Source organism: Nicotiana tabacum, chromosome 5 (assembly GCF_000715075.1).
Source record: "Nicotiana tabacum cultivar K326 chromosome 5, ASM71507v2, whole genome shotgun sequence".
Lineage (NCBI taxonomy): Eukaryota > Viridiplantae > Streptophyta > Magnoliopsida > Solanales > Solanaceae > Nicotiana > Nicotiana tabacum.
This window is the reverse complement of record NC_134084.1, coordinates 162391637-162407555: the sequence shown is the minus strand read 5'-3', so window position 1 is coordinate 162407555 and position 15919 is coordinate 162391637. Positions and strand designations below refer to the sequence as shown.

At 31.4% G+C, this 15919-nt stretch overlaps 1 protein-coding gene, 1 long non-coding RNA gene and 1 other non-coding gene across 3 annotated transcripts; 1 reads left to right on the top strand and 2 right to left on the bottom strand.

Moving 5' to 3' along the window:
- Positions 1-396: 396 nt before the first annotated feature.
- Positions 397-3749, bottom strand: LOC107822855 (G2/mitotic-specific cyclin S13-7-like; the record flags this gene model as incomplete). The annotated part of the gene is given in 8 exon segments (NM_001326107.1): positions 397-968; positions 1078-1256; positions 1347-1505; positions 1648-1896; positions 1996-2121; positions 2198-2422; positions 2603-2733; positions 3701-3749. Coding segments are annotated over 8 exon segments (1422 nt in total). The 3' UTR covers positions 397-652.
- On the bottom strand, positions 3148-3282 carry LOC142181378 (small nucleolar RNA snoR74). Its single transcript, XR_012710045.1, has one exon. It is a non-coding gene; the product is annotated as a small nucleolar RNA snoR74 (small nucleolar RNA).
- Positions 3750-8627: 4878 nt separating the features above from the next.
- LOC142181293 (uncharacterized) lies at positions 8628-14822 on the top strand. The gene is made up of 2 exons (XR_012709968.1): positions 8628-9289; positions 14026-14822. It is a non-coding gene; the product is annotated as an uncharacterized LOC142181293 (long non-coding RNA).
- Positions 14823-15919: the final 1097 nt, after the last annotated feature.

The window sequence follows — 15919 nt, the reverse complement described above, 5'->3', positions numbered from 1 at the left end:
CTGGTGCCTAAGGGGAACAGCTCCCAAAGCGGATTTCCCTTAAGTTGTAGGATTCTTCTAAATTTTGTTCATTTTTTCCCAGCAAATTATCTTGTAACTAAGGATTGAATTTTTTTACATGTGTCTTTGTTAGCTTTTCTTTTGGCCCCATTTTGCTTTTTCATTTAAGCTTTAACTCAAGTTCTTCCTTTTTATGGTAGCAAATATAAAATTTTGTCTGAACAATTTTAGTGTATGTCTTTCTTATATATTTCTTGCCAAATAATTTGGAAAACTTGCATATCAAAATCAACGGGGCAAAATGTCTTTAGACGCATCAGGGGAGCTAAAAATGATTTCTGTAGCAATTTATATTTTTGGGAAGTTGTTGATGAACTTTTATGCACAAGAAGAGTTCTGCAATTTTCAAGAACTAAAATATAGTATCATGTCAACAGATCTATTTGGCCAATTGAGGTAGGAGATAAAGCTGAAAAGTACACTCCCTCCTTCCTTTGTTATCACAACAATGGAAAGAGAATACTCCTATTAATCAAGAAACAAAAATCTAAGTCACAACTATGGAGCTCAAGTAGTGCTCGATTTATAGAAACAAAATGAAACCTAGCAAGCAATAAAAGAACAGTTTGGATTCTTGATTAATGAAACCAACTTAAGTCATCTTCCTAGTAGTAGTGCTCTTGCATTGGGGGCATCTTGGATCAGCTTCAGTTACCATGACATACATGTGGCACCTTTGACAACCCACCACCACCATTTTGGATGATGATGTTGCTGCTGCTTCTGTGCTTTTGCGTAAATCAGCTTGCTCCGACAACACACTTGATGATGATGCAGCCAACAAGGATTTGGCCGGAGTTAGTAATGAAACAACACCTCTCTCCGGACTGGAGTACTTCTTGTATATCACCTTTAGCTTGTGAGTCGCAGCCGCAGATTGATAGCTCACTAACAACCTTGCACACTCTCTGTTCCAAAATCAATCAGTCAGTCAATTAACTGCGTCTCAATCCAAAATAGCTGGAAGAAGAACAAAGGGAAGAAAAAAAGGTACTAGAATATAAAAGATTTACTCACATTAGCTGAGACTCTGAGAAACCAGTGTGCAGCTTAAGTGTCTCATTCCAAAATGGTGTCCTATTGAGGGTGTGTCGAGCAGCATAGACCGCTGAGGCAGCAATCATCGAGGGGCAGTAGATAATGGTTGCATAATTCATCAACCCCAGCTCAGCCAGAAAATATACCATGTTCTCAATCTGTTATTTGAAGGGGTTCACAAAAGCAGTCAGTCAATTAGTACCATAAACTCATACTGACAGAAATATCTAAGAATTTCAAAAACTTACTTCTGAATCAGGTAGAGAAGCTTTAATGAAACGGGCGAGAAATACGTAAGGTGTTGGGACTGTTAAGTACCATTCCAATTGCCCAAGAATTTCTTTCTCCATAGCTAACACCTGATCATGAGTGTAACTTTTGTCTGAGATGCACACAAAGTCATTGACCTGAAAAATGACATTCAGAAAGTTGTTAGCTTTAGCCATTCAGAAAGTTGTTAGCTATAGCAGCTCATAGACTCGCATAGTTCTATTTGATAGCAGCTCATAGACTTGCATAATTCTATTTGATGTAACTGTATAAATGTACCTCAGGAGCCCAAATTTCTTCATATTTGGAGGCTATGAGCATGGCACTAATGCCCAGTAACTGCAATTCCCTTCTTGATGTAGTCTTCACCGCAAGGTAGCGATCCACAATGTTGATTGTGAGGTAAAGAGTCTCTGGATTAAGTTCAAATTTTTGGTGGACTTCAACCAACCAATCTATCAGAACTGCCCTCATCCTATCATTTATCTCAGGCTGTGAGTCCATGTAGTCATGAACTCTTGTCTCATTCTACAAACAGGCACAAATATTCAAGTTGATCACACATTAGTAAACAAGAAACAAAAAATAAACAGCAAGAATAGATATATAGTTCAAGACAGTAGATACCTCAGCAAGTTTGTAGAAGCTGTAAATGTCTTCAACATATTCCACAACTGCCAACTCATTGTTCACATCTGCAGCATCAATGTCCACTACCTGCTCCTTTGGTTTTTTACTCAGACCACATGCAGCCTTTTTAATGTTGACAAAATAATCAGATACAATATGTAAATCACAAAAAAGTAAAAACTACGCCTCAATCACAAACCTTGCTTCGAGCAGTGAGAGTAGAAGTAAGAGTTGCTTTCTGTTTTAATGAGTCTTTATCAGCCTTCTTCCTTTGCATCTTCTCCTTCAGTTTTTCTTGGGTGTCAGGACTAATTTCAATAATATCCTCGGGGTTTGGCTTAACTGTGGCTTTCTTCTGAGCTGGTTTCCTTGCTGCAGGTACTTTAGCAACATTTGCTCCTTTCACCTTAACAGCCACAGGTTTCTGCAAACAGCAAAAAAAACCACAAGTCCACAACCAAAATCAGTACTAGTATAAGATCATAGAGATTGAAATGCAGAGAAAGATTATGACTTTTGTTGTCATAACCTTCTGATTTTCAGCTGCAGCCTGTGCATTAGCCAACAATTGTACGCAAAAGCTCCTTGTTAAGGGGCGAGATACCTGAGGAAGTGGCTTTTTTCCTTCGAGCCCACGACCTGTAGCCACATTCCCAATATCGCCAAGTGCTTTCCTATTTCTCCCTTCTGGTGCCATATTCTTTTTCTGCTTTACTGCCCCAGGGACTGCCTCACCTAAACAATATAAAAGTCCATCTATATTAGGAGTACCAAACAAAATACCATTAACATTCAATACATAGTACTGATATTTATAGAGTTGATTATGTAACATCATATACTGAACCAAACCATCCATCATCAACATTTCAAGAGGTTCACCCTATAACAATGGATGGTACAGAATAGTCTATCTACTTAGTATCAAACTAAATACCACTAACATGCTCTAATATTTAGAGAGTGATTATATGTAACATCATTTAACATGAGATGGTTCACCCAATAAGAAATGTTTATGTCCCTGAAAGTTTACTGAGCGACCCATTTACAGAAAAACCAATAGGCCACTGCCTTTTTAATCAGTTAATCTTAACACAACCGTTCCATTTCTTTTTTTAAAAGGTAAAGAAACAACATATAATGATTAAATGTGCATCATTTACTGAAAAACTATATCACGAATAGCCAAATAGGTCGACTGGTTCACCCAAAACAATGCAAATTTATGTCCTGAATATTACAAGAAACCCACATATAGAATAGCAATAGGCCCCATTTCTCATCAGATCACGCTCTAAGTCTCCAACAATGAATTTACTAACAGTCTTTTGTTTATTCTTTCTTTTATTCAGATTTACATCTAAAGTTCATAGCATTTATGAATGTTTAGCTAGTCATTGGGACACGAAAAATCCTAAAGCGTATTGCAGAAATATCCAATTAGTTCAAGCATATCAATACCACTAGATAGTATTATATTTTTACAATTAATTTAAGCATCTTTATATCACACAATTAATGGTAAAAAACGACTTGGGTCAGTAGTAATCGAAGGACCCATCACAGAACTTGAGAAATCATTGAACCAATAAAGATTCAGAACATCAAATGAACACAAGAAAAAAATACGAATCAAAAGATAAGTACAGTATAGAAAGAAAGAAAACATCAAAACGCTTATTAAAAAAAATAATCTAACCTCTATTCTGCTGTTGAAGAACGATTCTTGAAGCCATTTTTAGAGAAACCTTGAAACTCTTTCTCCGAAAGGTTTTTGAGAGAAAGAAGAGATATTTGGGAGAAGTGAAGAATACACCCTTTTTGAAGCTGCACAATCGGCGCTTCACTCCCAACGGTCTTATTTTTCCTTTAAATCTTAGCCGTTGATGGAGTTCCAGATCAACGGTCGTAATTGGGATTTAGACAATTACGCCTATTACCGTTTGGGTTTAATTGTATTAAGCCTACTGCTTTTGATTTAGTGTGCACTCCTCCACTACAAGCTTTACTAATTCCAAATATATAGCATAATGTATATCAATCTTAGAATTAATAATACTAATCTATATTTTATTAAAAGGAGAGTAATATGCAATGTGGTTAAGCCAAGTGGCAAGCTAAAATGAAGTCACTTGGCAATTATAAGACAATATTAATTATTAGAAATTATAAATGGAAAGTAATTAAGAGAAGTAGTTTAATGAATCTTATACATAATCTAAATATATCTTAGACAAATATAATCTCTCTCTTTTTATATATATATATATATATATATATATATTATTCACTCATAGATTTTCTTCTAAATTAGCTAGAAATATGGAGGTAAAAAATTAATTAAAAAACTATAATTGAAAAAAATAAAAAATATAGAAAAACGTAAATTGAGATAACCTATGACTATTTATACTTTGAAGTAAGTTAAAATATAAAATAAAACTAAAATTTACTTATGATATTAAAGATTTATTGACTTCAAAAATTAAAATATTCAAGCAGTAAAATAAGATCTTACATAAAGTATACAATTATTTATAAGATAAGAAAAAACTTAAATATTTATATCTTCTATATATATTATATTAAAAGGAAGGTAGTGAGACATGACATTAAGCCAAGGAGCATATTCAGAAAATGTCACCTAGCATTTTTAAGACATAATCTAAATAGATTTTTAGACAAATTTAATAAGGATTAAAACAACTTAGATTTGATTAAATTTAATTTATGGTAGAAATCAATTAAAATTTACTCACATTCTTATAGTAAATAAATTTTGATAGCTTTCCAAATATAATTATTTACTAACCACTTGATCTGTTTTCTTTTCATTCATTTCATAATTTTATTATTTTTAGAAATAGTACATAAAGAAATAAAATAATAATGAAAACATTATCATTAGATATAATGTGTTCAAACAAATAAGAAACTAACTTTTATGATTAATACTAAAATGAGTGTGGTAGAAATAGATGTTAAATTAACAAGCTAATGAAAGCCACATAACAATGTAATAATATTATGTATTGAATAATAGAATAGCAAAAATAAGGAATAAATAGAGAGAAATTAATCAAATCTTTCATCATAAAGAAAATAATAAAACTTATTTAATTTGAGATGAGAAAGTTGTTATTTATCTATTATGATAAGAAATATCATATTGTGGATAATACCATGCAACTTATGTTTAACAGATAAAATAAGAACTTAAAAATATTTAAAATAAATTAGAAATAGCGTGAGAATATTTATGCTAAGAATTAGTTTAGAAAATAAAATATTTAAAAATACTATTGATAAATTTAAATAACTTAAGAATTCAAGAAATATTTTTAAAATAAATAGATATTTATTTTAAGATTAAAAAATTTCTAGATTATCTATATTATATTAAAGGATAGTAATGGATAATAATACTAAATAAAGTGGCACCAAAAATTAAAATCTTACTAGATATAGAATTAAAATTTAAAAATATAAAATAAATATCTAATATAAGTAATTTTATTAACTAAAATTAAAAGTCAAATTTTGTATGTTGAAACTAAAAGAGAATTTTTTTATTGCATGTAATACAAAAAATAAATATAAGAATACTTAATAGATTTGGAATATAATAATCAAAGAACTTATATATTAATATTTTATACTAATCAAAGTTACAACTTAAAGTCAAATATGATATTATTTTGATTACGGGTAAAATACTAATTAAAAAGTTTTTAATAGGGAAGAGAATATACTATAAAAAAAATAGATACAATGTGAGAATATTTATACTTTAAATTAATTTAAAATAAAATAAAGTAAATAATTGAATTATTTTCAAAAATATTATTGATAGATTTACATAGTAAAATAGTTTTGAGTAAGAGGATAAAAGCGTAAAATATATTAAATTTCAAGAATAAAAAATATATTATAATTATTAAAAGGATAATAAGCAAAATATAAAGTCAATTAGTAAGCCGAAAAAATCACATGAAAGTATAATAATATTAAATAATAAATAATATAATAATTATAAGCAAAGAACAAAAAAAATTGTGTAAAATTTAAAAGAATAAGACTTATTAAAGCTTGAGATAAAAAATAAACTAATACTGAAAATTGTATTAAAATAATATAATTTAATATGTTCAAATGAGACAAATCACCACATGACATAGTTAGTAATTTTTAATATTGATAACGACACGAAATTCAAGTACTAAAATTAATCTATTGGATTATATAAATATATAATAAAAGAAAACAGGTTATCCACTATGAGATTTGCGAAATGGTTTCATGTCTTGCTTCTTAATTAATATCTAATGATTATCAATAAATTTTATCTGGAAGGTTTATATTTTAAAGTTATTTATATATAATTCAAATAATCCAAATCACAACCCGATATAATTTGTGTCCGCGCATCGCGCGGGTACTAATACTAGTAAATAGTAATAATATCCTATCGTCTAAAATAATCAATTACTATTCCGCAATTTAATTAGTTGGAGTCAACTATATGAATCTTTTTAAAACCATATCTTTATAATATTGGTACTAATAAATAAAAAGACAAATAGTGGTTGAATAAACTTTAATTAAAGCTCTTTAAATCTCTACACTAAAAAGTTCTGCTTCAAAGGACTAGCGAAAAATCTCTTTTGGGGAAATTATATATCATTAATTGTATACTTACACTAAGATTTACAATTAATCCACACGCACAAAAATAGGGATACATGAATCACCCAAATTGATATTTTTTCTCATTAAATTTGCATCCTAATTAAGTTCATGGTTGACAATTGAACATATCGATCGTTCACTAATACTCCCTCCGTTCACTTTTACTTGGCACGTTTTGATTTTTACGCCCTTAAGAAATAATAAATGAAGTGCATAGTTTACCATGATACCCATATTAATTGATGCATATTTTATTGAATTTGAGAAAGTGATTTGGAATAAGTAATAAATATTATGGGTATAACAGAAAAAAAATTATTTTCTCTTGATATGCATAAATTGACAAGTAAAAGTAAAAATCTATTTTTAGTATATATATGCCAAGTAAAAGTGAACGGAGTGAGTAACTTGGTCGTTTATCCATCTACATTTTTTATATTGCACTTGTTTAGCATTTTATCCATGTTATTTCTGTTAGATTAGTTAGTGTTTGATAAGAGTATTTGAGAAGAGGTTGTTTTGTCCCTCCTTGGAAAAAGAAAGAAAGAAAGAGGTGTTTAAAAGCACTTCTTTGTCTTATATAGTTTGAATATTTTTGAGGATATTTTGGAGGGAAATTGAAATTTGACTATATTATTAATAGTCAAGATTGAGCACTTGGGCAGATGGGGCAATTGGGTTTTGGGCCAATTAAGTAGCCCGAAATTAATATTTTAGTCACCTATTATTTTATTAATTAATTTAAAATATTTTTAATTAAATCTCAGAAAAACATTTTTAACAGTTTTCTTTAAATTCAAAAAGGTGACTATTGATTTTAATAGGTGCCTGTTGGGAAAGGTTGAGTCTGTTAATTCTAAAAGACACCTAACACGGTTTATAAATACCCCATTCCTCTCCAAAACGAAAATTATCAGAAAAACAACAGTTTTCCATCTTCTTCTCTTTCTGCTATCTATAATTTACAAAGTTTGTTCTAGTGGAAATTCGAGTTAATTGTTGATACTTGAATCTACCATAATCCCTGCAATAACAAAATTGGGAGGCTTAAATTCTTTAAGGACAGTGACTACACTATCAAGGTCAAATTATTTCGTCCCATATTCTGTCATTTTTTCTAACAATTTCAACATTTTAAGGCGAAATGACTTCCTGGCCACTTAAACTTGTAGGGCTTTTGAAAGCCGATACACAAACTTTAGTCTTTCCCATTTAAACACTCAAACTCGTGAAACCTATAACTAATAAACACCTTTGACCATTGCTTATGTGGCGGTAGCTTTGTAGACATGTGATTTTTGACCCTCCACAAGATTTTTCATATTTTAGTACGTAAATATTTAATTTAGGCCTAATATAGCTATTTCAACTAATTTTTACTCTTTTACTTTATTTTATCACAAGAAAATAAAAATTACAAAAAAAGAGAGTTACATATTTTAGAGTATTAGTTTTATTTGTCATTTACAAAGAAAGAAAAGTTTCAAAAACAAAAATAATAAAATACAAAAGAAAAGGTTTTATCTAGTTTGGTACAATTTTTAAGTTAGAGGTTTGAGTGTAATAATTTTACCTTGCTTTTTATTTACTTAGTTAGTAGGAATAGATTATTTTGCTTACTATTTATTATCAAGAAAAGAAAATAGTACAAAAAAAAAAGAATTACACTTTTAGATATAAGATGTATTTAATTTGCAAAAGAAAAGAAAATTTACAAAAAATATGTTTTTTCTTTGGTTTATCACTAAAAAGAAAAGACAAATAAAGAGCAATCAAAATGGTTGCAAAAGATTCCTTCATATCTATGCATAACTAATTTCGGACTCATGTGTAGGGGAATTCCCAATTTTCCTATCAGATCACGTTTTGGGGGGGGGGGGGGAATCTTTCCCTTTCTTTTCCTTTCTTTATAACACACACGCACATTTTGATAAGGTAGAAAAAAAAAAACAGAATGTAGAGAGAGAGAGTGAGGGGGACGATAATAGGAGGTTTCCCTATTTTTTCTTCTACAACACACTCACACAGACACGGATATAAAGTGGAGGAGCTGGACGAAAAAGGGATCGAGGGGGTAAGAAGCTTAGAACAAAATTCCAGAGAAGGTTTTGAGCAGAAATTCTGAGAAAAGAAAAAAAATCAAAAAATATATTTTCCTGTAAAGAATTCTTAGGACAAAACTTCAGAGAGTTTATTTTTAATAGGGAATTTCTTCTATTTTATTATTATTTTTTTGGGTAAGTTTCCGCTGATACAAAAAAGGGTGAGGAAGTTTCAGTATTTTTTCATATTTCAAAAATATAAAAAAATATTTTGTTTCTTCTTCTGGGTTCCTGTTTTGAGATGGAGATTTGTTCAAGCCAAGTTTAATTTGCCAGTCGAGGTTCAGGGTCCCGGTTGCCATTGCTGAATTCATAGCTATTTTCTGAGCACTTGATTGTTGTATCCGCACGTCTCATTTCTGGAACATTAAAATTGATTGAAGTTCTATACACTCAGTTCGATTTCAGTTCTACAGCTAGACTTCTCATTATATATTCTCGTTGATGTTCGAGGTGTCGATTTCAGTTCTGTTGGCTGGTTCAGTTCTTAATTTCAGGTTCCTTTTCTATCTTCTTTTGTTTTCTTGTCTTGTTCTTTGGTGTTTGATTTAAAATATGATAAGAGTCATGGTAATCGGGTGTAAGATTTATTAGCACCTTTGGGTTCTTAACATTTTTTATTAAAAGAATTGCATCTAAATGTTTGATTTGGGCTGAGTTTTGCTTTTTGAATAATGTTAGTTCTATGTTCTTGCTGTTTGATGTAGAAATGGTCGATAGGGACAAAATATTTGAACCTCGCTGAATGTCGCATTAATCTGCCTCGTCTCGTTCAGTAGTGCTTGGATATGTTGTTTGTGTTTGCTAATTTTTGTTAATTCTTATATATATCGTAAGCCGACGTGTATTCCGAATCATTCACGAGTAGTTGATTAGCATCCATGTTCTAAAGTTCATTTTCGGGTGTTCCAACTGCTTTCGTTTGGGCGTTTCTCATCATGTTTGCCTCTTTTTCGTTCATGACGATTGCACGCAGAAATTGATTTTGTGTCATCCTTTTGAACATGTCGATTGTTTTGTAAATAGTGACTGTAGTTTTTTTTAGTCTTCAACAATGATTGTAATTCACTAATTGAAAAAGTGTTCATTTTTATAAAAGTTATGGGATTTCTCTATTGCTTCCTTGGATTTGTGAATTGTTTCTCCACACAGTCAATTTGGTCATAAGTTTAGTAAATCATAAGATGAGATAGGTGCATTGAGTTGGCACTATTTAAAAGCAGGTTGTGAATAAGCATGAATCTCATAGTTTTCTTTAGGCTCGTAATAAGATTATCACGACAACGGGTACGGTTCCCGTGACGTAGTTGTGATATTAAATTTCAAATTAACTTTAAATATAAATATCTTTAATTCATTTAGTTGAGTAGATTCGAGGTGTGCCGTGCCAAATAAAATCTCAAAACGTATTGCCCTTATTTAATTCATTTTGATCCTTAGAAATCGAGGCTGCCATTTAGTTGAACTTCCCATGGCACTCGCAAAGTTGAAGTGCGTAGTTGCTTTAGGCGCGTTATTTTAAAAAATTAATTTTCTAAACTCGGGTGTGTATTTCATGTGACCCAAATCCAAATCTTAACAACGTTAAATAAAACATGTTGCAGATCGCGGGTGCATTCCATGTGGTGTGGTTCAAGGCATGTTTTAAATAATGTTGAATCTTTCTAAAATAATTAAAAGCGGTTAATAAGTTAAAAATGCACCATAGGCTAAAACATGTATTAAAATCAGATAATAGGCCAACTATAATAGTTTAAGCGATCGTGCTAGAACCACGGAATTCGGGAATGGCTAACACCTTCTCCCGGATTAACAGAATTCCTTACTTAGAATTTCTGGTTCGCAGACTTCAAAAGGAAAGTCGAATTTCCTCGATTTGGGATTAAAAAAATAAATCGGTGACTTGGGACACCAGTTAAATATTCCAAGTGGTGACTCTAAAAATAAATAAATAATCTCATTTCGAATAATATCACTTAAAGGTGAAAAACTCACTTATACTCCTTCCCAGGGGTGTGGAAAAAGGAGGTGTGACAAGCTTATCTTACGTGGACATAGTGCGTACAAGTCACATTCAAATGGCGCGTGTAACTATTACTATTCATTAAAAAGATTGTAAAATCAAAAAAAATAAACAGAAACTATAATGAAAACCAAATAGTTAACACCCCCCGGATCTCGTCTTCTTCACACCACCCCTGTATCTTCGCACCATCCCCAATGACCATAAACAAGGCTTCACCCATAACCCACAACAACGACCAAACGAACCCAACCAGTCCCTCCTTCCCATCTACGCCTAACAGTGCCTCCCTCCCCCTCGGATTTTGAGCTTTTTCTTGTTCTCAATCTAAAAGCTAGCCGCCTACCACCAGAAACGGCTGCAAGATAAACACACATACATGCAAGGGACGGAGAAACATATTTGGGGGGTGAGAATGAGAGAAAAGGAGATGGGGAAGTGAGCCAAAAACAAAGGGACAAAGATATTTTTGTGGTTGTTCGGTTTGAGTGTTGAGGACGTTCGAGATCGCCGGCGAATTGTTTTTTTTCCCGGTTCGTGGTACAATTTTCAGATTTCTTTTGATCATATATTATCCATGTTTTTACTCGTTTCCTCTAATTCACTTGAACAGTTCTAAGTATCCATTTTTATTCCTTTGTGTTCGATTTTTTCTGCCGCAGTACTGTGTAAATTATTTGTGGCCCTCTTCGTAGTTAATTTGGTTTGCTGGGTCATTTTGGTACCTTGAGTTAGGTAAAAGTTGCACAGCTATGGTGAAGAAGAAAAATTAGAAATTAATAAATTTATTCCAGCACAACTATGGTGTTTGTTTTCGTGCCCTTGACGTATAACAATCCCATTGTTGATGTATTATTTTGTCACAAAATTTAGCTTTGCGACTTGTAATTGACCCTTATTTTGTTGACTAAGAGCCTGTTTGGCCAAAGTTTGGCCAATACAGAGAAGTACTTTTGCCAGCAGCAAGAGCAGTTTTTTCTGTTTTTGGGAAGAAGCAAAAAATTCTACCTTCTTCCAAGAAGTAGAATCAGAAGTAGAAAATTAATTTATTCAAGACAAAACTATCCTCACCAAAAATTTATATTTTTCAAATTATCCCTTACTAATTTAAGCTTTTTCTTTTCATTTTTGTTTCTTATTTTTACCATTCTTTTAAAATTAAAGATATCATATACATGAATCATAATATAACTTTCCAAATTCTTTATTGACTTTTTTTGTTTTTGATTTTTTCTTTGTGTAATGTCTTGTAACTTTTCAAATTATCTTCTTCTTTTTCATACTAAAGCAAATTATCTACATCCTTCTTTGGATTATCAAATCTCCTTCTTACAAATAATCATTTATAATTTCTTCTCTTGTATGCTATTAATTCCCGAATCTTTAAAACAGTTAACAAATCTAATTTGTGAAAATTACCTACAAATAGGTAATAAATTTATAATTATATCGTATAACTTATCTATATATTATTAAAAGAAGAATAAAAAGTATCCATTAGTAAACTTTAGGACAAAATTAGTGAGGTTAGGTAATAATTAGTTTCTTTTTGAATATAAACTTTTAAAAAATTAAATTATACATTAAGTGTTGTTAATAATTAGTTACTCTTTTTGAATTTGAATTTAAACATACTTAACTATTTTTTTAAAATATTTTTTTTATATGTTTAAACTATTTCTGTTTTATGCTCAATACCATCTTTCAAGTCTGATACTCAAAATCATCTAGTTATAACTACCATGGCTATACATAATTCCGACGATATTCTTCTACCGATAAAGAACTCAACTATTATGCTAATGAAGATATTATTACAGAGATTGAGAAAGGAGATGGACCTTCTGATATTCCTTTATAAATGCAAGACAAGTCTTCTACTAATATGGAACGTTGTGTGATAGAAGTAGAGATGAAATTGTTGAGAAATACTATCATGTGTGAGTGACTTTACTTATTATTTCGTGGAGGATTATCAATATATAGTAATTTGTGGAATAGACTTCTTATAGATACTGAATGTGTTTTAATTATTCAAATAATCATGTAACAATAAGTAATTATATTAGATAATATTATATGCTTTGATATAACCGTATAACTATATATGTAAAATTAATTTAAATCTTTAATATGTTTATTTACTTTATGTTTTATGTTTTACTTAAATAAAATAAAAAATAATAAAAGTCTCTTAATGATAAATATTTAAGTTCATTTTTCTCTTTAAAAGAATTATAAGACCTTAGTACTATCCTTTTTGGTAATTTGATACTCAAAAGCACTTTTTAGAAAGATTGGCCAAACACAATTTATTTACCAAATATTACAAAAAGTACTTCTTATATAAGTTGGCCAAACACAAAAGTTTTTTTTTTCTTTCAAAAGTACTTTTAAAATAAGTACTTCTGAAAAAAGTACTTTTCAAAATAAGCAGATTTTTGCAGCTTGGCTAAACGGACTCTAATTATGAAATCAACTCCCTTTCACCCACTGAAAACTTGTTTTTTCCAATATTTTTATTTAATACTCCATCCGTTTCAATTTAGATGAGATAGTTTGACTCGGCACGAGGCTTAAGGAAAAAGAATAAGACTCTTGAAATTTGTAGTGTTAAAAGTTTGAAGGGTAAAAACTTTGTGTGATTATAAAAGCTTCTCATTAAAAGTAAAATAGGGTCATGTCATTTGTATGATTATAAAAGCTTCTCATTAAGGGTAAAATGAGGTCATGCCATGACATTTGTGTGGTTATAGAAACTTCTTATTATAGATAAACGGGGCCATGCCATTTGTATGGTTCTAAAAACTTCTCATTAAGAATAAAATAAGTAAAATGAAGAGTTTAAAGTTAAATTATTTCCAAATTTAAAAATATCTCATTTATTTTGAAACATACTAAAAAGGAAAGTACTATCTTATTTTTGTAATCATGTTTGATGGAGCTTTATGCAACTTGCAGGTATAAAGTTATAAGCTATAGTTATCTTGTAGTAAAGTATAATTATTCTCGAAGATTCATATACACTTGGATGTTTAAATTAAACCCATTTTATAAGGCTATGGATCACTCAGGTCGTATTTGGGAAGTGATGATAGGCAATAATTACGTATTTTAGTCGATTATTACACTCTAATTTATTGCACTTTAGTTGAGTTTGCGCTTTAATCGCTAGTATTTTGCACTAATTGTGTGTTTTATGCCTTGTAGGTGTGATTCCGAGCTATATAGATGTTATGGAATAAATTTAAGTGGTTTTGAGCTTTGAAGTCTGAGTAAGAGCTCAAGGAATTAAGCCGGGATCGCGTTCGGGGATCAACGGATGATAAAACAACAAAACGAAAACTCGAAGAGGCATATTGCGCACTGTCTAGTAAAATAGACATAACTTTTTATTCAAAACCCCATTTGGGATCTATAATATATGGTTGGAAAGCTAACTCAAAGGGCTACAACTTTCATGTTTTACGTTATTCCAAATTCCAAACGGAACAGGATGAAATACCGCGGTTTTACCGCGACTGCGGCAGAACCGCGGTGAGGGCTGCTCGCAGACAATTGAAGCAGCAGAGGCCATGTTTGACCGCGGTTTGACCGCGACCGCGGTAGAACCGCGGCAGGAGGCGGAAATTTCAGGGACTAAAGTACAAAATACGGGATTTTAAGCCCTAAACCCTATATTAAACCAAGGAAGTCGGCCAAGAAAGGTATTGGACATATTTTTGACATATATTTGACCTAAGGAGGCAAAGACACAATAAGAGCAAGGCTTGGGAATTCTTCTACAAGTTTTTCCTTCCTCTTCCTATTTTTCATTGTTGGTTATGACTTTTAGTATCGTAGTTTTACATACTATTATGAATAACTAATTTGTTATCTAGAGTTTTGATAGAACCTTTTGTAGGATAAATTCTTGTTATGTTTTTATATAATTGAGTCATAGTTTTTCTCTGTTTGTTCAACTACGTTCTTATTGTAGTTAATTGAAGAGCTCTCAATTTGCTGTGCCTATTTAGTGTGCATAACTCAGGAGAGAGTGCATATTTAGGTAATTGTTGAACAACACCACTCCCAGAGTATATGAGGGATCAATAACCGAGGGTTTAAAGGCGGGATTAAGGATAACGAAGCCTTGGGTGCGATCTGAAGTGAGCTCTATCAAAAGCCAGCTAGCGTAGCTCGGGAGAGTGCGTCTAGTAAATTGTTGTGATTACTCGGGAGAGATTTACGGTAATAAGAGTGCTCATGATCGGTAGAGAATACTTAGGCGAAATTATAGAAGACATAGCGGGAAGGATTCCGACAATTGGGGAAATCATAACTCTAGACCTCCTTAATCTTGTCTCTAACTCTTAGTATCTTTAGTTGTTAATTTATTATTTTAATTTGTTAATCAATTAGTTAAACACAAGAATCTAAATATTTATAAGTTAGGAACTGTTCAAGCTTGTCTTCTTGGTGATAGTGAACAGCTGTAGCTAAGCCTTAGTTCTCTGTGGGATTCAACTCCGGACTTGTAAACCGGATTATATTTGCAACGACCGCATTGTCCTTTTTATAAGGCATAGTTGGGCGTGATCAGGAAGCTACGCGGGAATTCTGAACAAGTACAACAACAACAGAGTATAATTTCACTAGTGGGTTTGGGGAAAGTAGTGTGTACGCAGACCTTATCCATACCTTGGGGTAGAACGACTGTTTCGAGTATTTGTGTGGTTATAACAGCTTCTCGTTCAAGGAAAAATTGTAAGTTTAAGTTAAATTATTTCTAAATTTAGAAACATGTCATTTTTTTAGAGCAGACCAAAAAGGAACTAGGTTCACATAAACTGGAACAGAGTCTCACGACCCGGATTTCCTACCCTCGAGAGTCGTGATGACGCCTACTCGTGAAAGCTAGGAAAGCCGTGTAATATAGAATCACTAACTCTTTTATTTAGTCCTTTTAACAATTTAAATTAACATGCGGTCAACAGTGAAATATTAACGATAAATAAATACATGCGGAAGACTTAATTTGATAACTTAGCCAAACCAGTAAGACAATACCAACATACATCTCTACCCGGAATTCGGTGTCACAATATTACGAACCTTCTACGAA